This window comes from Saccoglossus kowalevskii, chromosome 11 (assembly GCF_978046115.1).
Source record: "Saccoglossus kowalevskii chromosome 11, keSacKowa6.1, whole genome shotgun sequence".
Taxonomy (NCBI): domain Eukaryota; kingdom Metazoa; phylum Hemichordata; class Enteropneusta; family Harrimaniidae; genus Saccoglossus; species Saccoglossus kowalevskii.
This window is the reverse complement of record NC_140651.1, coordinates 33,920,495-33,946,877: the sequence shown is the minus strand read 5'-3', so window position 1 is coordinate 33,946,877 and position 26,383 is coordinate 33,920,495. Positions and strand designations below refer to the sequence as shown.

General features: G+C 38.7%; 1 protein-coding gene across 1 annotated transcript in view; it reads left to right on the top strand.

The window, feature by feature from the left end:
- Positions 1 to 2,202: 2,202 nt before the first annotated feature.
- LOC100378654 (four and a half LIM domains protein 3-like) overlaps positions 2,203 to 26,383 on the top strand; it is a 64,240-nt gene continuing 40,059 nt past the window's right edge. Inside the window, exon 1 of the mRNA XM_085505135.1 lies at positions 2,203 to 2,285. Within this exon, the coding sequence (XP_085361261.1) occupies positions 2,235 to 2,285 (51 nt within the window). The 5' untranslated portion in view covers positions 2,203 to 2,234. The remainder of the gene's footprint in view (positions 2,286 to 26,383) is intronic.

The following is a 26,383-nucleotide window of genomic DNA, read 5'->3' as shown; positions in this document are numbered from 1 at the left end:
TATTTTCAGTGTGATTTAGTTGTAGTTTATTTAAATCTATTATTGTATTGTTGTGCTATATTTTCAGTGTGATTTAGTTGTAGTTTATTTAAATCTATTATTGTATTGTTGTTCTATATTTTCAGTGTGATTTAGTTGTTGTTTATTTGAAATCTATTATTATATTGTTGTTCTATATTTTCAGTGTGATTTAGTTGTAGTTTATTTGAAATCTATTATTGTATTGTTGTGCTATATTTTCAGTGTGATTTAGTTGTAGTTTATTTGAAATCTATTATTGTATTGTTGTGCTATATTTTCTGTGTGATTTAGTTGTTGTTTATTTGAAATCTATTATTGTATTGTTGTTCTATATTTTCAGTGTGATTTAGTTGTAGTTTATTTAAATCTATTATTGTCTTGTTGTGCTATATTTTCAGTGTGATTTAGTTGTAGTTTATTTGAAACCTATTATTGTATTGTATGTGTAGTTTAATTGTAATTTATTTTAAAATATTTCTATTCTATTCTAGGCTATAGACTTGCGTAATATAGACTTGCGATCCCAAATAGCAGTGCAAATAAAAGTTGATAAAAGCAAGCTAAGGCCAATCGATAATATGATTATTAAAATGTTCCCGGATTTAGTGTTCCGGACCACAAGTAACTCCGGCGGCAGCCATTTTCTCCAGGTCGAACGAGAACAATACGATGTCACTAGAGTTAGGTATTCCCCATATCTTGTTGGACACTCCCGTAAAGCGAACTACTCGTCGTCGTCAACTTCAGATGTATGCGTAGTGCCCACAGTTTTTTTTTAGAGAAATGTACAAAAGAATGTCTTTCCATGCACGCAGGATGCAGGGAAAACATTAGTAAATACCACGAAGTCAATTTTAAAATATAAGACGACTATTTCCTGCCGTTTTAACTGTTTCACTTTATAAGGAAAGTTCTAATACAGTGACATCATTTAGCTAAATAATGTTGTCGTCGTGCGACCTCAAGAAAATAGCTAAATTCCGAAAAAAACAAATAGATTTCTGTCACGGTTTTCCTCCTGGTGAGTGTTTAATAAACATACTATCGACCGGTTATAGTTTCTGTTGCCTGCTATATGAAAATAGTGTACTTTTATCGACTTTTATTTGCGATGACCTTTGGCGTCGCACTTTTGTGTTACGCAAGTCTGTGGGAGTAATCATCGCTCTTTTGTGTCGATACAAAATCAGAATGCCTGAAAATAGTAAATTTAATGAAGTTAGCAGAAAGTGTTGTTTTTTCACTATAATAATAACGATAATTATAAGCATATTTTAACAAGACTAATATTGTACTTGAGAAAATACAAAATATATTTGAAATAAAGTAAAATATAACGTTGGACTATGTGTCTCGTTCTTTAAAGGCCGATGGTCGTCGCGCCGCGTTATGTACATAAAATTCTAACATACCCTGTGCGACGACCATCGTCATTTAAATTTGACAGTTCTTTATCAATTGGTGATGGTTAGAGAAAATATACATGTAGATGAACTTCACGTTTGTATTTTAATGAATTTGGAAATTTAAAAAATTGTTTATGAAATCATTTTGGACAAGTCATAAGGAATTGTTCTTTTTCTCTTCGATTCAGCGTTTTATAAACGTTTTTTAAATTCACAGGCACTGTTCGCGTGTACACTCCATAAGCCTAACTATTTAAATTATACCATCGAAGTTTTATTTTGTCTACATTCGGGAAGGTTCTTTTAAAATACAACATTTTATACTACTCTTAAAACGTGCATGGTTACGTTACATTCGACTCGCCCTGTCCTGAGCCGGCGACGACATACAAAACCAAAATAAGACAATATTTGTGACGTCTTCACCACATTCGTTTGAAACTAGAACGACAGGAATCTACGTAATTTAGGTCGCAATATCTTATATCTTACAATATCCGGCAATGAAGATAGTAGTATAATGGTAATGCCGCACCTAGTATCGGTCGGTTACCGCCTGTACGGGGGACTAACATTACGGACACTATTTCTTAGTAGAAACAGAATATACGCTTACATCGAAAGTAACACCATTGAATAAATACAGTGTATCATTTATATTTTTTATTATCAAAATTGTGATAATAACAATCCCGATTGACCACCACCCCCATATTCTGTTGTTATTGCTAGTACTGTCACACAAAGAAACTTCTATGAGTTCTCAGTATGAAGTGACACCCCCTGAATACACACCAATAACTCAAGATGGCGGAGTCAGAACTGGTAGCTGTCACCGCTGCGCCCAGGACGAGAAAGGTGGGATATATTTACTTTAAATGTGTATATTACAAGACAGATCGATAATCGATGATATACGATAGATATGACTTAAATTAACTCGATATGGCAAGCATACTTCAAATATATAAACCCATTGGTCAAGTTGAACAGGTGTTTATGACGGTGATCACAATGATACGATAAGTATTTTTAACGAAATATTCACTGGAATTCAACATTAACAACGTGCTATTATCAACAATACGGGTTAGTATTAGGGTATGTGTAACTGTTACTACTGTGACAACCGAATATCGCACTTTCACGTCGATTTCGTATAACCACGCCCCCTCACTGAAGTAAAAATGTCGGCGGTGGTAAATCCCATTGAAGGCGACAGATACACTAGTATGCAAACAAACAAGATTATTGTCAATACTACTGTATTATACTGTACAAGTTTTTGGCTGGCTGATTGCTACCATGGCTAACAGAGCGTGTACGATGCTGTGCTCAAAGTGAACTGCCGACACGTCAGACGAGCACTGTGCCGAAGGTGGGAGCAAGGAACTTCTATTGTGTCAATTCAACAAATCCGATCAGATCGGTGACGTGTGACTATCAAATTCCGTGTCCAAGTTTGAAATAAGCAGGACCTTGGCAGGACATTGTGTTACTTTTGTATCTGCTGTGAATACAATACATAACAGTTTGTCTGTAATTACGTTATAATTGGGATTATGTGTAGTTTACTGTACTGTATAAATATGCTTTGTCGTTGTTGTTGGTGCACATTAACCTTGAAATCACAAACCTTTGAGTAGAGTTCACAATGAGCTAACTCAGTAACTAGCACACACAGCATTTACTTGTAAGACTGCACACACTTAATGGAGCTGTAGTATTTCACAGATAATACCCTAGTATAATGGCTTATAACACTACTAGGCAGCTGTTTTATTAGGGTCATCATTGCCACTCAAGTATCACATACAAAATAAACATTCATAGCGTTTTCCATATTTAAAAAATTGATCCAGACATGCAGGCGCTGGTAAATTATTACTGTCAGATCAAGACATGTAGGCAATGGAAAACTATTCCCATAGGACCAAGTCTAGCAGACAATGGAAAACTATTCCTATCTGGCCAAGTCCAGCAGACAATGGAAAATTATTCCTATCTGATCCAGACTTGTAGACAATGGAAAACTATTCCCATTTGAATCAAACCTGTAGGCAATGAGGAATATTCCCATTTAAACAAGACCTGTGGGCAACGGAAAAATAACCTTATCTGATCCAGATCTGTGGGTAATGGAAAATATTCTCATTTGAATCAGTTTTGCAGGCAATGGACAACTATTCCAATTTGATCTAAAGCTGCAGACCATGGGAAAATATTCCCATCTGATCCAGGCATGTAGACAATGGAAAACTACTCCCATTTGATCCAAACCTGCAGGCAATTGGAGAATATTCCCATCTGATCCAGACCTGTAAGCAATGAAAAATTACTCCCATTTGATCTAGACCTGCAGGCAATGGAAAACTATTCCCATCTGATCCAGACCTATAAGCAATGGAAAACTACCCCCATCTGATCCAGACCTATAAGCAATGAAAAACTACCCCCATCTGATCCAGACCTGTAAGCAATGGAAAATTACCCCCATCTGTAGGCAATGGAAAACTATTCCCATTTGATCTAGACCTGCAGGCAATGGAAAACTATTCCCATCTGATCCAGACCTATAAGCAATGGAAAACTAACCCCTAACTAACCCCACCTGTAAGCAATGGAAAATTACTCCCATCTGATACAGACCTGTAGGCAATGGAAAATTACTCCCATCTGATACAGACCTGTAGGCAATGGAAAACTATTCCTATCTGATCCAGACTTGCATGTAATGGAAAACTATTCCCATTCTATCCAAACTTGCAGGCAATGGGAGAATATTCCAGACCTGTAGGCAATGAAAAACTATTTCAATTTGATCAGGACCTATAGGCAATGGAAAACTAACCCCATCTGATCTAGACCTGTAGGCAATGAAAAACTATTCCCATTTGATCTAGACCTGCAGGCAATGGAAAACTATTCCCATCTCATCCAGACCTGTAGGCAGTGGAAAACTATTCCCATCTCATCCAGATCTGTAGGCAGTGGAAAACTATTCCAATCTGATCCAGACCTGTAAGCAATGAAAAACTATTCCCATATGATCCAGACATGTAGGCAATGGAAAACTATTCCCATTTGATCTAGACCTGCAGGCAATGGAAAACTATTCCCATCTCATCCAGACCTGTAGGCAGTGGAAAACTATTCCAATCTGATCCAGACCTGTAAGCAATGAAAAACTATTCCCATATGATCCAGACATGTAGGCAATGGAAAACTGTTCCCATTTGATCTAGACCTGCAGGCAATGGAAACTATTCCCATCTGATCCAGACCTGTAAGCAGTGGAAAACTATTCTCATCTGGTCCAGGCATGTAGGCAATGAAATAATATTCCCATCTGGTCCAGGCATGTAGGCAATGGAAAACTATTCCCATATGATCCAGACCTGTAGGAAATTGAAAACTATTCCCATCTGATCCAAACCTGTAGGAAATTGAAAACTATTCCCATCTGATCCAGACCCGTAGGCAATGGAAAACTATTCTCATCTGGTCCAGACCCGTAGGCAATGGAAAACTATTCTCATCTGGTCCAGGCATGTAGGCAATGGAAAACTATTCCCATCTGATGTAGGCAATGGGAAACTATTCCCGTTTGATTCAGACCTGTGGTAATGGAAATTTATTCCTAGTTGGTCCACGCTTGGTCCAAGTATAAAATATTTCACCAGAGAAAACTAATTAATTATTATACAAAATATATTAATGATTAATAATTTTGTTATTAATATCTTTGTTTCCAAATAGTTGTTTATGAAATTGAGTAAAATGGTTTTTTTCAGCTAGTAATTCTATTGCAGACTACTACTACAGATTTTGTCTAAATTAATGACTGCCAAATGTCAGTTAATGTAGCAAATAAGGTAGTATATATACACTTTTCTGTTGTCATAGTAACTCAGAAGTTGGTAAATTTAAAAAAAAAAATCTGCAATGTGCACGTTTTTTGATAAAAACAAATTTACAACTGAAAAAACAAACATTCCTCATATATATTTTATGGAGCCAACCAAGAAAAGTAACATCACCATTCAACGCTTTACCCTGTTCCGTTTCTAACGGTATAGACTTTACACAATCCCCTATATACATGGACAAGTAAAGCAAACAACTGTAAATTTGTGAATTGGTAATTTAGAATATCTTCTCTAATTTTCCGTTCTATGTAGCATGCAACGATTGAACCGATACAGAATTTTATTTCGTACTTGGTTTGTTTTAGTTTGTATAAACAAAATTTAAAAAGAAAAGCACAATTTTTCCTATTTTCAGATTTCAGGCAATTCACTAGTACCAAATTATTCCCCTGAATCTTTCCCATGGAATTTATCAATTTTTGCATTTTTGCCTTGACATCAAAGAACTCTTGATATCTTGTGAAATTGTATTTTTCTGTTTGTGCCCTGCAAGGCGTCTGTTTTCTTCCCTTTTGAATGTGCATTTATTATTTTCATTGTAAACTGCCCAGGGACCATATACCATTGACTGTTAGATGTATGGGTTTTAGCGCTGACCACTCTATATGGAATTGAATGGCAATAACTCTGTGCTGTTAGTCTATTGTTATAAACCCAATTCATAGTGTACCATGAATGAAAGCACAATACAACCTAGCATCCTACCATCAACCCCACTCTTATCCAATGAATCATGCCTCACTTATTCCAAATACCTATATATCGGACAAAATGTCAGGCCAGGTCAACAGTGTCAGTGTCATATGCCTATGAATATGAATTTCTTAATTCCAGAGAAATTACTTTATATACACATAGCGTAAGTGAACTTGTTAATTTATAAGTTGTACACATAGTTGTTTTTAATATGATTACTTAAGGAAAAATACATGCTGATTAAGTGATTAATGACAGCCACCCCTTCACCACCCCCTCACCACCCCCAGCCCATATGTGACTTAACTAGTGACTTAATTAACTTCATCTCCTTGACTACCTGTATTCCACTCTTTATTCAATTCATAAGTTCTAGTACTTCGGATTGGAAGATATAGATTTTGTGTAATGTGTCTTTCTTTCAATTTCTGTTCAAGGCTTAAATACATTTTTTATATGTTATTATGTTGTATATAAGTTCATATAATTGACTACATGTACCTTGTAGTCACATGATACATAAGAGCCAATCATATTGAATCATTCTTCTCTGTAAATTACACCTTCAGCCAGCACAGTAAATCTGTTGACATCAGGTATTTTGAAACATGTAGTTAATATCTCTTTATCACCTCCTTTTGAAATGAGAGATGGTTTATCCCGTCATTGCTCCATTGTTACCATCACGTACTCATTGACTTGTGCAGTAATCAAGATGTCACGTTTCATTGAGCTTTATAAGATATCAAGATCACTCTGTATTACAGCAAAGTAGATTTTGTTCACTGGAAGTATTAATACACCTTCTAGTACAGTAGCATTATTGTAGTGAACATACCATACCGTCAACAAATCATGTCATTTGTACTTGGAGCTGTAGATACTCTGTGTGTGTAAAGCCATAATGCATTTCCATCATAGTTGTCCTATCCTATAATCATCATCCTATAAGAAAACAAGTAGTGGATGCTCCTAAAATAATAAAATATTTTTTTTCTCTTTGCTTTTAAATGCAAGCTTGTCATGCAGCAATCTAATGAAAGTCAGATTAAATTCCGTTGAAAAATTAAAATTCTGATTTTCTATTTTCTGCAGCCCGAACCAATTGTATATTATTTAAATGTCTTTTGTTTCACTAATATTAAAATTGACATTGTGCCTCTCAGCCTGGTAGATTCAAGGAGTTTATGCTTATATTAAGATAGCTTTAGCCTTTAAGTGTGTTACCTAGTGTGATCCAACAGTTACTGAACTACGTCTAAAAAAGTACTATAAAGTCATTCATTGTGAGGTCAGTTCTTGAGTGCATTCTGTAGTCAACACTTTACTTCTAAAAAATTCAAAACAAACACTTTATAAACATTGCTGTATTAACAGAAAACCAGCGTGGAAGTATGCATGATAGATGTTGGATTTATTTGGGATATAATGAGTAAGATAAATATATTTTATAAATTCTCAGTATCAAACTACAAGAACAGCACATTTAATTTGACAGGCAATATTGATCAATCTATAAAATGATAATATAGAATATGAAATAATATATTGACATTTGACATTTAAACCATGCGTAACTGAGACACATGTATACTGGTTACACAATCTACAGATGCTGTCAGTAACCACTTATTTATATTTAGTCCAAGACATTAAAAGAATAGATGCTTAGTCAATTGCAGAATTGTTTTGATAACACGTGGGATCTGTTCTTTAATTCAAACTAGTCTAATGATGAAATTTTTTGGTATATGGATATCGACAATGATTAATGATTGAATATTGTGGCTATTATTTCATATCTCATACCCTAACTTCAGTGTACATTAGTAACCTTTTCACCACCAGTTCACCTTTTCATCATAGTCTAGCTGCACTTTCCTTCTGACGATTGAGACGAAAATAGCCAATTTTTTTTAGTAGAAACTGAAAATTTACGCAGATTTTGTCTGTTTGCTCCAAAATTAGGGTTCATTTTTTAAAATTCTGATCATTGTAAAAAAAAAAAGTGCAGAAAAATTTGGTGGTGAAAAGTTAAAACAAACAAGAACAAATTCAAGTTTCTGAATTATCATGAATCACATACTATTATATAAAAGAAGAATTTTGTGTTTTCTTTAAGGTGTATAAAACTATTAGATTACCTTGGTTTTGTTGAGTTACCAAGCACACCATGGGAGTCTTTGTGTCTTTTTATAGTCAGTGCATATAAATTATATAATTTGCATTATAATTAGGCCAAATAAAATAAAAATAGTGTTTCTGATAACCCAATCTTGCCTAGATTTTTCAGGCCGACCCTGTATCTTTTTTTGGTCAAACTTGAAAATGGGCACTTCTTCATTTTTCAATTCTTCATTTTTGAACAAAAATGTCAACTTATGTCAATGTACATGCAAGATGTGTTGTATTATTGAAAAAATACTCTCATATAACAGTTGCAACTGCAGACAAATTAATTAATTTTCATAAAATACCTACCAACCCTACATTTGCTTTCAGTGTTAACAGAATTACAATAATAATTCTATTTGACCTTAACAGCATTTCCACCAATAACTCAATATAACCACTCAACTTTCAATGGAATGTTATTGGTACATAATTGTGCTCTGAAATAATGGTTTGTTCTTAGTTGAAAATCATCTATATTAAATATCTAATTTGTATAATTGGCCAATTTTTAGTTGTTCCACAGATATCACAAGAACCATTCAAAGTTCAATGAAACCTAATTGATGCATTGGTTTTTCTGAGGAAAAGTAACTGTGTCTATTAATTCCAATAAGAATTAAAGTGTTGTGTTTTTATCTATGGCTAACAGCATCTGGTGTATGTTCTGGCCATGGCCAGTTGTTGATTTGAAATATTGTGTATACTGCAAAACATGTTATTTTAGCTAATTTAGCTAATGTAGCTAATCCGCAATTTCACTAAATTAAGATGTCACTAATTAGAATAAAGTATATTCTCACAATGAGATTATTGGCACTTTAGCTAAATTAAGATTCAGTTAATTCATGCATTGAGTCAAATTCACAAAAATGGTATGTAGGCATTTCAATGTGTTTTACAGTATATCATTATTGATACACTGTTTTGTAAGATACTGTGAATACAACAACAAATTGTTAGGGTCTGTGATGTAACAATGTTTTAAAATATACTCTAAGTCACATTGACATATCTCATAAGCATAATCGACACCAGAAATAGTTCCATTGTGTCATTGTTCAGTCTTGTACTAGCAACAAATATTCTATAATCCAACAGCCCCTTTGTCTATTTTTTACACATATTTTCTGATACATAAAGTAGCACTTTAGGACATCTTGTTTACAAATCCTACATCTGTCATCTGTTGAATTGTTCGCTGTTTGTATGTAAACACGGATTTAATTTCACACATGACTTGACTGACATTATTACGTAGCTTAAAAGTTAACGATTAAATAATGCATACTTGTTTTGACATAGTAGCACTCAAAGGTAGTTTTTGTTGATGTCCAGAAATAAAAGGAAAACACTCATTTACAAACATTTATACGATAATTAAAATTTATATCTTTATTACACTTTTTAATCAAACTGAAAATATGTTGTTTCTTTACGGTAGCAATAAAGAATTATCTTATCTTATCATTATCTTGGTCACATGCATTTCCAGAATGTTGTCAGCTAAGTAGCGTGAATTGTGATTCAATTTACGAGATCCTTATCTTTTGTAATTCCAATTTAATTTCAACTTGACATTGTGCTGACTTTGGTAGTTCAAACTGATTCAAGGTCAAAATACACACCTGTTGATTTTAAATAAGATCTTTCTGCAGCTAAACAATTTTTTTTTTAGGTTTTTATTTTCTACATCATACTTATGAAAGGGGAGATTATTATTGAAAATGCAGGTACCAGGTAGTGGGTGTTGTCTGTATTGTGTATTATGGTAGATACCAAATATAAATAGATCTTCTGTGGGTCTCAGTTCTATTGTGTTTATTATAAGCCCTATTTATACATGGAATTCAGTTGCGTCAAAACAATGTCAAGCAATTCATTTTTGCATGAGATGATAAAATGACTGGTATATGTATGAGCCCTACTCATTGGCTTAGACTTGCTGATAATACTGGTATATGTATGAGCCCTACTCATTGGATTAGACTTGCTGATAATACTGGTATATGTATGAGCCCTACTCATTGGCTTGGACTTGCTGATAATACTGGTATATGTATGAGCCCTACTCACTGGCTTAGACTTGCTAATAATACTGGTATATGTATGAGCCCTACTCATTGGCTTAGACTTGCTGATAATACTGGTATATGTATTAGCCCTACCCACTGGCTTAGACTTGCTGATAATACTGGTATATGTATTAGCCCTACTCATTGGCTTAGACTTGCTGATAATACTAGTATATGTATGAGCCCTACTCATTGGCTTAGACTTGCTGATCATACTGGTATATGTATGAGCCCTACTCAATGGCTTAGACTTGCTAATAATACTGGTATATGTATGAGCCCTACTCATTGGCTTAGACTTGCTGATAATACTGGTATATGTATGAGCCCTACTCAATGGCTTAGACTTGCTGATAATACTGGTATGTGTATTAGCCCTACTCATTGGCTTAGACTTGCTGATAATACTGGTATATGTATGAGCCCTACTCATTGGCTTGGACTTGCTGATAATACTGGTATATGTATGAGCCCTACTCATTGGCTTGGACTTGCTGATAATACTGGTATATGTATGAGCCCTACTCATTGGCTTAGACTTGCTGATAATACTGGTATATGTATGAGCCCTACTCATTGGCTTAGACTTGCTGATAATACTGGTATATGTATGAGCCCTACTCATTGGCTTAGACTTGCTGATAATACTGGTATATGTATGAGCCCTACTCATTGGCTTAGACTTGCTGATAATACTGGTATATGTATGAGCCCTACTCATTGGCTTAGACTTGCTGATAATACTGGTATATGTATGAGCCCTACTCATTGGCTTAGACTTGCTGATAATACTGGTATATGTATGAGCCCTACTCATTGGCTTAGACTTGCTGATAATACTGGTATATGTATGAGCCCTACTCATTGGCTTAGACTTGCTGATAATACTGGTATATGTATGAGCCCTACTCATTGGCTTAGACTTGCTGATAATACTGGTATATGTATGAGCCCTACTCATTGGCTTAGACTTGCTGATAATACTGGTATATGTTTGAGCCCTACTCATTGGCTTAGACTTGCACCACCTTATATCCAGTACGGTATTTATTAAAGTTATTGACACAACACTATGTCAAAGTTATACAGCAGTATGATCACTATGAAATGTTAAAAACAAAAAATAGTCTGTTAATTCCATGTATACAAAAATTATTCAATTTTATTTTGGAGAGTGGCACGTATCCAACAAGTTGGAAATCCACCATCTTAGTACCAATACACAAATCAGGTGACAGATCGAACCCATCCAATTATAGAGCAATTGCTATATCCAGCTGTCTATCAAAATTATTCACAGGCATTATGAATTGCAGATTGACAAACCACTTGGAGAAAAACAAACTAATGAATGAGGTACAATTTGGATTTCGAAAAAACAGACGCACAAGTGATGCTATTTTTCTTCTGAAGACAGCAAACTGGTGCTAAATGTAAAAGATTATACAGCTGTTTTGTAGACTTAAAAAAAGCATTTGACAGTGTCTCAAGAGATGCTTTATTTCTAAAATTACAAAAAACTGGCATAAATGGCAATTTCTACAACATAATAAAATCAATGTACACTGATCAAGAATATAAAGTAAAGCTAAACAGTGGTATCACAAAGGGATTTCATCCAACAAGTGGTGTCAAACAAAGGTGCAACATCTCACCAATGCTTACCATTTTCATGAATGACCTCCCTGGTATATTCGGTGAGAATGTAGATAAACCAATCATGATTGACACTTTTCCCCTAAATTGCATTCAGTAATGCGGATGACCTGGCAATTATTTCGGAGTCCATGGACGGTTTACAAAACTGTCTGAACAAACTAAATGATTATTGTACAAAATGGTACCTAAATGTTAATGTTAGAAAAACTAAAGTAATGATATTTAACAACAGTAATCGTTTAATAAAAAATATGAATTTCAAAATAAATAATGAAGAAATAACATCTGTTAAGGAGTTTTGTTATTTAGGAACCATTTTCACACCAAATGGTAAATTTAAAATAAATCAGTCAAACCTAAAAAATAAAGCTATGAAAGCTTTATTTAGTATACGTCACATTATACTAAATCATAAAATGATCTCTACAAAACTAAGCCTTAAACTTTTTGATCAACTCATCTCTCCAATTTTGTTATATGGGTCAGAGATTTGGGCCAATGAAATTACAAATGAAAACAATTACTTGGAGCAAGCATGCAACCACTTTTACCGGTTTATTTTAGGTGTTAGTAAAGTAACACCATTGATTGGCATAAGAGGCGAAATTGGTAGAATTCCTATAAGGATTAAGGCAACTTTATCGCTAATTAAATATTGGCACAGATTGTCATTGTTACCTGAAAATCATATTCTAAAAAGTGCACTTAAAGAAACAGTGTCCTCAAACTCAAGCTGGATAAAACATGTTAAAACAATTCTTAGACATACTGACTTATCTGAAGTAAATATAATATATAAAGTGGGAAACATCGCTGAATTAACAAAATTGTTGGAAGAAAAATTAAAAAATAAATAGATACAAACATGGTATCAGCAACTTAGTCATGTCCCAAAAAACGGAAAATCAGGAAACAAACTAAGAACGTATAATTTGTTTAAAATGGAATATGAATTTGAAGGATATTTAACAGAAATTCAGGACTTCAATTTGAGAAGAATGGTTACCAAGTTTAGACTTAGTGACCATAATTTGGAAATTGAATTGGGCAGGAGAAAATTTCCAAGAATGGAGGCAAATTACAGATTGTGTAAAAAATGCAACACAGGCACTGTAGAAGATGAAAAAAATTTCATCCTTGACTGTTGCTTCTTCACTCAAGAAAGAAATACCCTTTTAGAAGACTGTAAATTAGAAATGTGCAGTACAACTAACTGAAATTTAATATTCACTTGCATCATAAATAGTAGTATTGAACTTGCAAAATACTTAAAAAATACAATTTATAAAACCTAATTGTAATACGTATTTTATATGTACCCTTTGATTTGTTTGTAATTTTGAAACTTTTGTTGTTTTTGTTTATTTGTGTTTGTTTTTTCTGATCTGTATCCTTACCATACAGCACCCACTGATGGTGCAGTTGTGTAATAAAGTTATTATTATAAATATAACAACATTTAATGCAATATACATACATGTAGTTTAGTTTCTAAAAACTTAATACAAAATATACTTTGATCTTTGAATATATTTATCATTTATTGCAATTAAAATTTTCATTTTTATACATGATTTACACATGAATATTGTATGAACACATGAATATTGAATGAACACATGAAATAGACAAAATTTTACTTTGGGAGTGGTATATATGTTAACTCCCATATGATACAGGGGTAACATGGTGGCACAGTTCATACAGACTAGGTCACCAGACTAGCTGGCAATACTGTATATGCAGGGGTAACATGGTGGTACAGATCATACAGATTAGATCACCAGACTAGCTGGCAATACTGTATATGCAGGGGTAACATGGTGGCACAGTTCATACAGATTAGGTCACCAGACTAGCTGGCAATACTGTATATGCAGGGGTAACATGGTGGCACAGTTCATACAGATTAGGTCACCAGACTAGCTGGCAATACTGTATATGCAGGGGTAACAGGGTGGTACAGTTCATACAGATTAGATCACCAGACTAGCTGGCAATACTGTATATACAGGGGTAACATGGTGGCACAGTTCATATAGATTAGGTCACCAGACTAGCTGGCAATACTGTATATGCAGGGGTAACATGGTGGCACAGTTCATACAGATTAGATCACCAGACTAGCTGGCAATACTGTATATGCAGGGGTAACATGGTGGCACAGTTCATATAGATTAGGTCACCAGACTAGCTGGCAATACTGTATATGCAGGGGTAACATGGTGGCACAGTTCATACAGATTAGGTCACCAGACTAGCTGGCAATACTGTATATGCAGGGGTAACATGGTGGCACAGTTCATACAGATTAGGTCACCAGACTAGCTGGCAATACTGTATATGCAGGGGTAACAGGGTGGTACAGTTCATACAGATTAGATCACCAGACTAGCTGGCAATACTGTATATACAGGGGTAACATGGTGGCACAGTTCATATAGATTAGGTCACCAGACTAGCTGGCAATACTGTATATGCAGGGGTAACATGGTGGCACAGTTCATACAGATTAGATCACCAGACTAGCTGGCAATACTGTATATGCAGGGGTAACATGGTGGCACAGTTCATACAGATTAGGTCACCAGACTAGCTGGCAATACTGTATATGCAGGGGTAACATGGTGGCACAGTTCATACAGATTAGATCACCAGACTAGCTGGCAATACTGTATATGCAGGGGTAACATGGTGGCACAGTTCATACAGATTAGGTCACCAGACTAGCTGGCAATACTGTATATGCAGGGGTAACATGGTGGCACAGTTCATACAGATTAGGTCACCAGACTAGCTGGCAATACTGTATATGCAGGGGTAACATGGTGACACATTTCCATGTATGTAAATGGTCTCTAGATGGTAGTTGAGCGCGGTAACTGAGCGTCTCAGTTTTCACGAAGATACGAGTTGAGCGTACGCTCACTTTCAAAAGTAAGCGCGGAACCAAACAATGGAATGCTCGAGTGCGCTCATTTTCAAAAGTAAGCGTGGGGACAAACCATGGAATGCTGATAATGTAATGAAAGCTACGCTCAGTTTAACATGAAGTCGATACAAGTTCGTTTCAGAGGTCCAACTTAAGTTAAAAAATCCAATCTGGATATATCACATATTCACGTGAGGGGACGTTTGTTAAAACAGACTCAGCCATATTTAATATTAAATATTCACGCAGTTTGAACCCTATGACCTTGTAAGATGGAAGCGTCCGGTAATGAGAGACTTACATTTTGTAGCTCACTTTTACAAGTAATAGTAGGCTTGGGAACAACAATGGAATGAGGAGTGTGTGTGTCTGATTTCAAGTAACCACAGAGGGACTGTGAAGTAACCATATATTTAATAGTAATAAATATGCAACTCTGACGTTTGTTTTGTCTTGAGTGTGTAAGCGTGGAACCAAGCAATGAAATAGAGTGCGCTCAATTTTAAAAGTAAGCGTGGGAACAATGTGATGGTAATGTGATGATAGCTACGTTCAGTTTATTATGAAGTCACACAAGTTCACATATTCACTTGAGAGAATGTTTGTTAAAACAAAGCAACCATTTTTAATTAAATATTCAAGCAGTTTAACCCCTATGACTTTGTAAGAAGGACGCATAAAAAAGTATTCCTCCCCGTATCAGCTTTTGGGCATGGAACCAAACAATTGAATTGCTTGAGATAGTTTACTTGTAAATTGAAATCTTGCGACCCAATTAACACCTCGACCGAGGTGTGACCACCTTTTCGTATTGTTTATGTGTGATCGGCGGCGTTTTATATTACAGATGGAGATGTCTGTTTCTGTCACTTGTAGACAACTAGTATCCAGTAGAGTCCCAACAAGTATGGGTGGGATAAGGAGGATTATATATATTAATAAATCTGTTTCCATGCCTGTTAGATAAATACGGCCAAGCAAATATCGAGTTTTCATTAAAGTATCAGCGTTCAAGTGACTGTGCGTAGCTCCGATGTTTTGCCGCACGTCAAATTATCGGCTTATTTGTTGTTACAGCCAAAACAAAGTCAGCTTGGATTTTCAGTTGCGAGACAGAACAGAACAAACGCAGCCAGTGATACATTTCGAAAATAAAAATACAAAATAAACGCAATCAAAGACGCCGGCCACACAGAACATCAGCCTCCTTCACTCACGCCACGGATTTTAGTAACTGTACTCACGCAATATAATTACTAGTATTCACTGTGAGACTGCTTTTATGTTGTGTTTAAACTCATATTACTAGTCTGAGGTTTAATTAATGGAATTACACAGATTGGGGAGTACATGCGTGACTCATTTCAAGAAACCAGAATTATATTATGCTCACTTTTGTCGCCATTGTATGGATGGAGGTTTTGACTGCCGGGGTCGGCTACCGAATACAATATAGTAATTTAGATGCAACGCTGACGTTAGTTTTGTCCTAAATGATTCGTAACTATACGACCACGGAATGATTCACGCACTTCAAACGTATTGGCATAAATGCCACGACGTGTAACTTCGCGCTGCCATTGCTGTATTGTAAATCTATGAATGTTGATTCGGACATATGAGCAAAATGGGAATGTACATTTCATTAATAAAACGTCTTTCTTGTATGTGTTTAAACTTTCACTTCATGCAAGTGTGCGCAACAACTCGTTGTCACTGAGCGTTGTTTACAGATGCGAGAAATAAAAACACTCAAGACAAAACAAACTTTAGAGTTGCATCTTTATTACTATTAAATATAATTGTGGCCGATCCCGGCATTTATCTTGCGTAAATCAAAAACTTAAGGTATACACTGGCGACTTATGGTTACTTGAAATCAGACACACACACTCCTCATTCCATTGTTGTCCCCAGGCCTAGTACTATGTATTACTTGTAAAAGTGAGCGTAGTCTTTCATTACCCGACGCATCCATTTTACAAGGTCATAGGGTTCAAACTGCGTGAATATTTAATTAAATATGGTTGCGTCTGTTTTAACAAACGTCCCTCCACGTAAATATGTGATATATCCAGATTGTATTTTTTAACTTAAGTTGGACCTCTGAAACGAACTTGTATCGACTTCGTGTTAAACTGAGCGTAGCTTTCATTACATTATCAGCATTCCATGGTTTGTCCCCACGCTTACATTTGAAAATGAGCGCACTCGAGCATTCCATTGTTTGGTTCCACGCTTACTTTTGAAAGTGAGCGTACGCTCAACTCGTATCTTAGTGAAAACTGAGACGCTCAGTTACTGCGCTCAACTACCATCTAGAGACCATTTACATACCTCACATTTCATACAGATTAGGTCACCAGACTAGCTGGCAATACTGTATATACAGGGGTAACATGGTGGCACAGTTCATACAGATTAGGTCACCAGACTAGCTGGCAATACTGTATATGCAGGGGTAACAGGGTGGGACAGTTCATATAGATTAGGTCACCAGACTAGCTGGCAATACTGTATATGCAGGGGTAACATGGTGGCACAGTTCATATAGATTAGGTCACCAGACTAGCTGGCAATACTGTATATGCAGGGGTAATATGGTGGCACAGTTCATACAGATTAGGTCACCAGAATAGCTGGCAATACTGTATATGCAGGGGTAACAGGGTGGTACAGTTCATATAGATTAGATCACCAGACTAGCTGGCAATACAGTATATGCAGGGGTAACAGGGTGGTACAGATCATACAGATTAGGTCACCAGACTAGCTGGCAATACTGTATATGCAGGGGTAACATGGTGGCACAGTTCATACAGATTAGATCACCAGACTAGCTGGCAATACTGTATATGCAGGGGTAACATGGTGGCACAGTTCATACAGATTAGATCACCAGACTAGCTGGCAATACAGTATATGCAGGGGTAACAGGGTGGTACAGATCATACAGATTAGGTCACCAGACTAGCTGGCAATACTGTATATGCAGGGGTAACATGGTGGGACAGTTCATACAGATTAGGTCACCAGACTAGCTGGCAATACAGTATATGCAGGGGTAACAGGGTGGTACAGATCATACAGATTAGGTCACCAGACTAGCTGGCAATACTGTATATGCAGGGGTAACATGGTGGGACAGTTCATACAGATTAGGTCACCAGTAGCTGGCAATACTGTATATGCAGGGGTAACAGGGTGGTACAGATCATACAGATTAGATCACCAGACTAGCTGGCAATACTGTATATACAGGGGTAACATGGTGGCACAGTTCATATAGATTAGGTCACCAGACTAGCTGGAAATACTGTATATGCAGGGGTAACAGGGTGGTACAGTTCATACAGATTAGATCACCAGACTAGCTGGCAATACTGTATATGCAGGGGTAACATGGTGGGACAGTTCATACAGATTAGGTCAGCAGACTAGCTGGCAATACTGTATATATAGGGGTAACATGGTGGCACAGTTCATATAGATTAGGTCACCAGACTAGCTGGCAATACTGTATACGCAGGGGTAACATGGTGGCACAGTTCATATAGATTAGGTCACCAGACTAGCTGGCAATACTGTATATGCAGGGGTAACAGGGTGGCGCAGTTCATACAGATTAGGTCACCAGACTAGCTGGCAATACAGTATATGCAGGGGTAACAGGGTGGCACAGTTCATACAGATTAGGTCACCAGACTAGCTGGCAATACTGTATATGCAGGGGTAACATGGTGGCACAGTTCATACAGATTAGGTCACCAGACTAGCTGGCAATACTGTATATGCAGGGGTAACATGGTGGCACTGTTCATACAGATTAGATCACCAGACTAGCTGGCAATACTGTATATGCAGGGGTAACATGGTGGCACAGTTCATACAGATTAGATCACCAGACTAGCTGGCAATACTGTATATGCAGGGGTAACATGGTGGCACAGTTCATACAGATTAGGTCACCAGACTAGCTGGCAATACTGTATATGCAGGGGTAACATGGTGGCACAGTTCATACAGATTAGATCACCAGACTAGCTGGCAATACTGTATATGCAGGGGTAACATGGTGGCACAGTTCATACAGACTAGGTCACCAGACTAGCTGGCAATACTGTATATGCAGGGGTAACATGGTGGCACAGTTCATACAGATTAGATCACCAGACTAGCTGGCAATACTGTATATGCAGGGGTAACATGGTGGCACAGTTCATACAGATTAGGTCACCAGACTAGCTGGCAATACTGTATATGCAGGGGTAACAGGGTGGTACAGTTCATACAGATTAGATCACCAGACTAGCTGGCAATACCGTATATGCAGGGGTAACATGGTGGTACAGATCATACAGATCAGATCACCAGACTAGCTGGCAATACTGTATATACAGGGGTAACATGGTGGCACAGTTCATACAGATTAGGTCACCAGACTAGCTGGCAATACTGTATATGCAGGGGTAACAGGGTGGTACAGTTCATACAGATTAGATCACCAGACTAGCTAGCAATACTGTATATGCAGGGGTAACATGGTGGTACAGTTCATATAGATTAGGTCACCAGACTAGCTGGCAATACTGTATATGCAGGGGTAACATGGTGGCACAGTTCATACAGACTAGGTCACCAGACTAGCTGGCAATACTGTATATGCAGGGGTAACATAGTGGCACAGTTCATACAGAATTAGGTCACCAGACTAGCTGGCAATACTGTATATACAGGGGTAACATGGTGGCACAGTTCATACAGATTAGGTCACCAGACTAGCTGGCAATACTGTATATGCAGGGGTAACAGGGTGGTACAGTTCATACAGATTAGATCACCAGACTAGCTGGCAATACTGTATATGCAGGGGTAACATGGTGGTACAGATCATACAGATTAGATCACCAGACTAGCTGGCAATACTGTATATACAGGGGTAACATGGTGGCACAGTTCATACAGATTAGGTCACCAGACTAGCTGGCAATACTGTATATGCAGGGGTAACAGGGTGGTACAGTTCATACAGATTAGATCACCAGACTAGCTGGCAATACTGTATATGCAGGGGTAACATGGTGGTACAGTTCATACAGATTAGGTCACCAGACTAGCTGGCAATACTGTATATGCAGGGGTAACAGGGTGGCACAGTTCATACAGATTAGGTCACCAGACTAGCTGGCAATACTGTATATGCAGGGGTAACAGGGTGGCACAGTTCATACAGATTAGGTCACCAGACTAGCTGGCAATACTGTATATGCAGGGGTAACATGGTGGCACAGATCATACAGATTAGGTCACCAGACTAGCTGGCAATACTGTATATGCAGGGGTAACATGGTGGCACAGTTCATACAGATTAGGTCACCAGACTAGCTGGCAATACTGTATATGCAGGGGTAACAGGGTGGCACAGTTCATACAGATTAGGTCACCAGACTAGCTGGCAATACTGTATATGCAGGGGTAACATGGTGGCACAGTTCATACAGATTAGGTCACCAGACTAGCTGGCAATACTGTATATGCAGGGGTAACATGGTGGCACAGTTCATACAGATTAGGTCACCAGACTAGCTGGCAATACTGTATATGCAGGGGTAACAGGGTGGTACAGTTCATACAGATTAGATCACCAGACTAGCTGGCAATACTGTATATGCAGGGGTAACATGGTGGCACAGTTCATACAGATTAGATCACCAGACTAGCTGGCAATACTGTATATGCAGGGGTAACATGGTGGCACAGTTCATATAGATTAGGTCACCAGACTAGCTGGCAATACTGTATATGCAGGGGTAACAGGGTGGCACAGTTCATACAGATTAGATCACCAGACTAGCTTGCAATACTGTATATGCAGGGGTAACATGGTGGCACAGTTCATACAGATTAGGTCACCAGACTAGCTGGCAATACTGTATATGCAGTGGTAACATGGTGGTACAGTTCATACAGATTAGGTCACCAGACTAGCTGGCAATACTATATATGCAGGGGTAACAGGGTGGCACAGTTCATACAGATTAGGTCACCAGACTAGCTGGCAATACTGTATATGCAGGGGTAACAGAATGGCACAGTTCATACAGATTAGGTCACCAGACTAGCTGGCAATACTGTATATGCAGGGGTAACATGGTGGTACAGATCATACAGATTAGATCACCAGACTAGCTGGCAATACTGTATATACAGGGGTAACATGGTGGCACAGTTCATACAGATTAGGTCACCAGACTAGCTGGCAATACTGTATATGCAGGGGTAACATGGTGGCACAGTTCATATAGATTAGGTCACCAGACTAGCTGGCAATACTGTATATGCAGGGGTAACATTGTGGCACAGTTCATACAGATTAGGTCACCAGACTAGCTGGCAATACTGTATATGCAGGGGTAACATGGTGGCACAGTTCATACAGATTAGGTCACCAGACTAGCTGGCAATACTGTATATGCAGGGGTAACATGGTGGCACAGTTCATATAGATTAGGTCACCAGACTAGCTGGCAATACTGTATATGCAGGGGTAACAGGGTGGCACAGTTCATACTGATTAGGTCACCAGACTAGCTGGCAATACTGTATATGCAGGGGTAACAGGGTGGCACAGTTCATACAGATTAGATCACCAGACTAGCTGGCAATACAGTATATGCAGGGGTAACAGGGTGGTACAGATCATACAGATTAGGTCACCAGACTAGCTGGCAATACTGTATATGCAGGGGTAACATGGTGGCACAGATCATACAGATTAGGTCACCAGACTAGCTGGCAATACTGTATATGCAGGGGTAACAGGGTGGTACAGTTCATACAGATTAGGTCACCAGACTAGCTGGCAATACTGTATATGCAGGGGTAACATGGTGGTGCAGATCATACAGATTAGATCACCAGACTAGCTGGCAATACTGTATATGCAGGGGTAACATGGTGGCACAGTTCATACAGATTAGATCACCAGACTAGCTGGCAATACTGTATATGCAGGGGTAACATGGTGGCACAGTTCATATAGATTAGGTCACCAGACTAGCTGGCAATACTGTATATGCAGGGGTAACATGGTGGCACAGTTCATACAGATTAGATCACCAGACTAGCTGGCAATACTGTATATGCAGGGGTAACATGGTGGCACAGTTCATACAGATTAGATCACCAGACTAGCTGGCAATACAGTATATGCAGGGGTAACAGGGTGGTACAGATCATACAGATTAGGTCACCAGACTAGCTGGCAATACTGTATATGCAGGGGTAACATGGTGGCACAGTTCATATAGATTAGGTCACCAGACTAGCTGGCAATACTGTATATACAGGGGTAACATGGTGGCACAGTTCATATAGATTAGGTCACCAGACTAGCTGGCAATACTGTATATACAGGGGTAACATGGTGGCACAGTTCATATAGATTAGGTCACCAGAGTAGCTGGCAATACTGTATATACAGGGGTAACATGGTGGCACAGTTCATATAGATTAGGTCGCCAGACTAGCTGGCAATACTGTATATGCAGGGGTAACATGGTGGCACAGTTCATATAGATTAGGTCACCAGACAAGCTTGCAATACTGTATATGCAGGGGTAACAGGGTGGTACAGTTCATACAGATTAGATCACCAGACTAGCTGGCAATACAGTATATGCAGGGGTAACAGGGTGGTACAGATCATACAGATTAGGTCACCAGACTAGCTGGCAATACTGTATATGCAGGGGTAACATGGTGGCACAGTTCATATAGATTAGGTCACCAGACTAGCTGGCAATACTGTATATGCAGGGGTAACATGGTGGCACAGTTCATACAGATTAGATCACCAGACTAGCTGGCAATACTGTATATGCAGGGGTAACATGGTGGCACAGTTCATACAGACTAGGTCACCAGACTAGCTGGCAATACTGTATATGCAGGGGTAACATGGTGGCACAGTTCATACAGATTAGATCACCAGACTAGCTGGCAATACTGTATATGCAGGGGTAACATGGTGGCACAGTTCATACAGATTAGGTCACCAGACTAGCTGGCAATACTATATATGCAGGGGTAACAGGGTGGTACAGTTCATACAGATTAGGTCACCAGACTAGCTGGCAATACTGTATATGCAGGGGTAACATGGTGGCACAGTTCATATAGATTAGGTCACCAGACTAGCTGGCAATACTGTATATGCAGGGGTAACATTGTGGCACAGTTCATACAGATTAGGTCACCAGACTAGCTGGCAATACTGTATATGCAGGGGTAACATGGTGGCACAGTTCATACAGATTAGGTCACCAGACTAGCTGGCAATACTGTATATGCAGGGGTAACATGGTGGCACAGTTCATATAGATTAGGTCACCAGACTAGCTGGCAATACTGTATATGCAGGGGTAACAGGGTGGCACAGTTCATACAGATTAGGTCACCAGACTAGCTGGCAATACTGTATATGCAGGGGTAACATGGTGGCACAGTTCATATAGATTAGATCACCAGACTAGCTGGCAATACAGTATATGCAGGGGTAACAGGGTGGTACAGATCATACAGATTAGGTCACCAGACTAGCTGGCAATACTGTATATGCAGGGGTAACATGGTGGCACAGTTCATACAGATTAGATCACCAGACTAGCTGGCAATACTGTATATGCAGGGGTAACATGGTGGCACAGTTCATATAGATTAGGTCACCAGACAAGCTGGCAATACTGTATATGCAGGGGTAAGAGGGTGGTACAGTTCATACAGATTAGATCACCAGACTAGCTGGCAATACAGTATATGCAGGGATAACAGGGTGGTACAGATCATACAGATTAGGTCACCAGACTAGCTGGCAATACTGTATATGCAGGGGTAACATGGTGGCACAGTTCATATAGATTAGGTCACCAGACTAGCTGGCAATACTGTATATGCAGGGGTAACATGGTGGCACAGTTCATACAGATTAGATCACCAGACTAGCTGGCAATACTGTATATGCAGGGGTAACATGGTGGCACAGTTCATACAGACTAGGTCACCAGACTAGCTGGCAATACTGTATATGCAGGGGTAACATGGTGGCACAGTTCATACAGATTAGATCACCAGACTAGCTGGCAATACTGTATATGCAGGGGTAACATGGTGGCACAGTTCATACAGATTAGGTCACCAGACTAGCTGGCAATACTGTATATGCAGGGGTAACAGGGTGGTACAGTTCATACAGATTAGGTCACCAGACTAGCTGGCAATACTGTATATGCAGGGGTAACATGGTGGCACAGTTCATATAGATTAGGTCACCAGACTAGCTGGCAATACTGTATATGCAGGGGTAACATTGTGGCACAGTTCATACAGATTAGGTCACCAGACTAGCTGGCAATACTGTATATGCAGGGGTAACATGGTGGCACAGTTCATACAGATTAGGTCACCAGACTAGCTGGCAATACTGTATATGCAGGGGTAACATGGTGGCACAGTTCATATAGATTAGGTCACCAGACTAGCTGGCAATACTGTATATGCAGGGGTAACAGGGTGGCACAGTTCATACAGATTAGGTCACCAGACTAGCTGGCAATACTGTATATGCAGGGGTAACATGGTGGCACAGTTCATATAGATTAGATCACCAGACTAGCTGGCAATACAGTATATGCAGGGGTAACAGGGTGGTACAGATCATACAGATTAGGTCACCAGACTAGCTGGCAATACTGTATATGCAGGGGTAACATGGTGGCACAGTTCATACAGATTAGATCACCAGACTAGCTGGCAATACAGTATATGCAGGGGTAACAGGGTGGTACAGATCATACAGATTAGGTCACCAGACTAGCTGGCAATACTGTATATGCAGGGGTAACATGGTGGCACAGTTCATATAGATTAGGTCACCAGACTAGCTGGCAATACTGTATATACAGGGGTAACATGGTGGCACAGTTCATATAGATTAGGTCACCAGACTAGCTGGCAATACTGTATATACAGGGGTAACATGGTGGCACAGTTCATATAGATTAGGTCACCAGAGTAGCTGGCAATACTGTATATACAGGGGTAACATGGTGGCACAGTTCATATAGATTAGATCGCCAGACTAGCTGGCAATACTGTATATGCAGGGGTAACATGGTGGCACAGTTCATATAGATTAGGTCACCAGACAAGCTGGCAATACTGTATATGCAGGGGTAACAGGGTGGTACAGTTCATACAGATTAGATCACCAGACTAGCTGGCAATACAGTATATGCAGGGGTAACAGGGTGGTACAGATCATACAGATTAGGTCACCAGACTAGCTGGCAATACTGTATATGCAGGGGTAACATGGTGGCACAGTTCATATAGATTAGGTCACCAGACTAGCTGGCAATACTGTATATACAGGGGTAACATGGTGGCACAGTTCATATAGATTAGGTCACCAGACTAGCTGGCAATACTGTATATGCAGGGGTAACATGGTGGGTACAGTTCATACAGATTAGGTCACCAGACTAGCTGGCAATACTGTATATGCAGGGGTAACATGGTGGCACAGTTCATATAGATTAGGTCACCAGACTAGCTGGCAATACTGTATATGCAGGGGTAACATGGTGGTACAGTTCATACAGATTAGGTCACCAGACTAGCTGGCTGTACTGTATATGCAGGGGTAACATGGTGGCACAGTTCATATAGATTAGGTCACCAGACTAGCTGGCAATACTGTATATGCAGGGGTAACAGGGTGGTACAGATCATACAGATTAGGTCACCAGACTAGCTGGCAATACTGTATATGCAGGGGTAACATGGTGGCACAGTTCATACAGATTAGGTCACCAGACTAGCTGGCAATACTGTATATGCAGGGGTAACAGGGTGGTACAGTTCATATAGATTAGGTCACCAGACTAGCTGGCAATACTGTATATGCAGGGGTAACAGGGTGGCGCAGTTCATACAGATTAGGTCACCAGACTAGCTGGCAATACTGTATATGCAGGGGTAACAGGGTGGTACAGATCATACAGATTAGATCACCAGACTAGCTGGCAATACTGTATATGCAGGGGTAACATGGTGGCACAGTTCATATAGATTAGGTCACCAGACTAGCTGGCAATACTGTATATGCAGGGGTAACATGGTGGCACAGTTCATACAGATTAGGTCACCAGACTAGCTGGCAATACTGTATATGCAGGGGTAACATGGTGGCACAGTTCATACAGATTAGGTCACCAGACTAGCTGGCAATACTGTATATGCAGGGGTAACATGGTGGCACAGATCATACAGATTAGATCGCCAGACTAGCTGGCAATACTGTATATGCAGGGGTAACATGGTGGCACAGCTAGTTCATACAGATTAGGTTACCAGACTAGCTGGCAATACTAGATGACAGGGTAACACTGACAGGTTTGTAATTCATTGCTGATTATAGAAATGTGTGGAGGC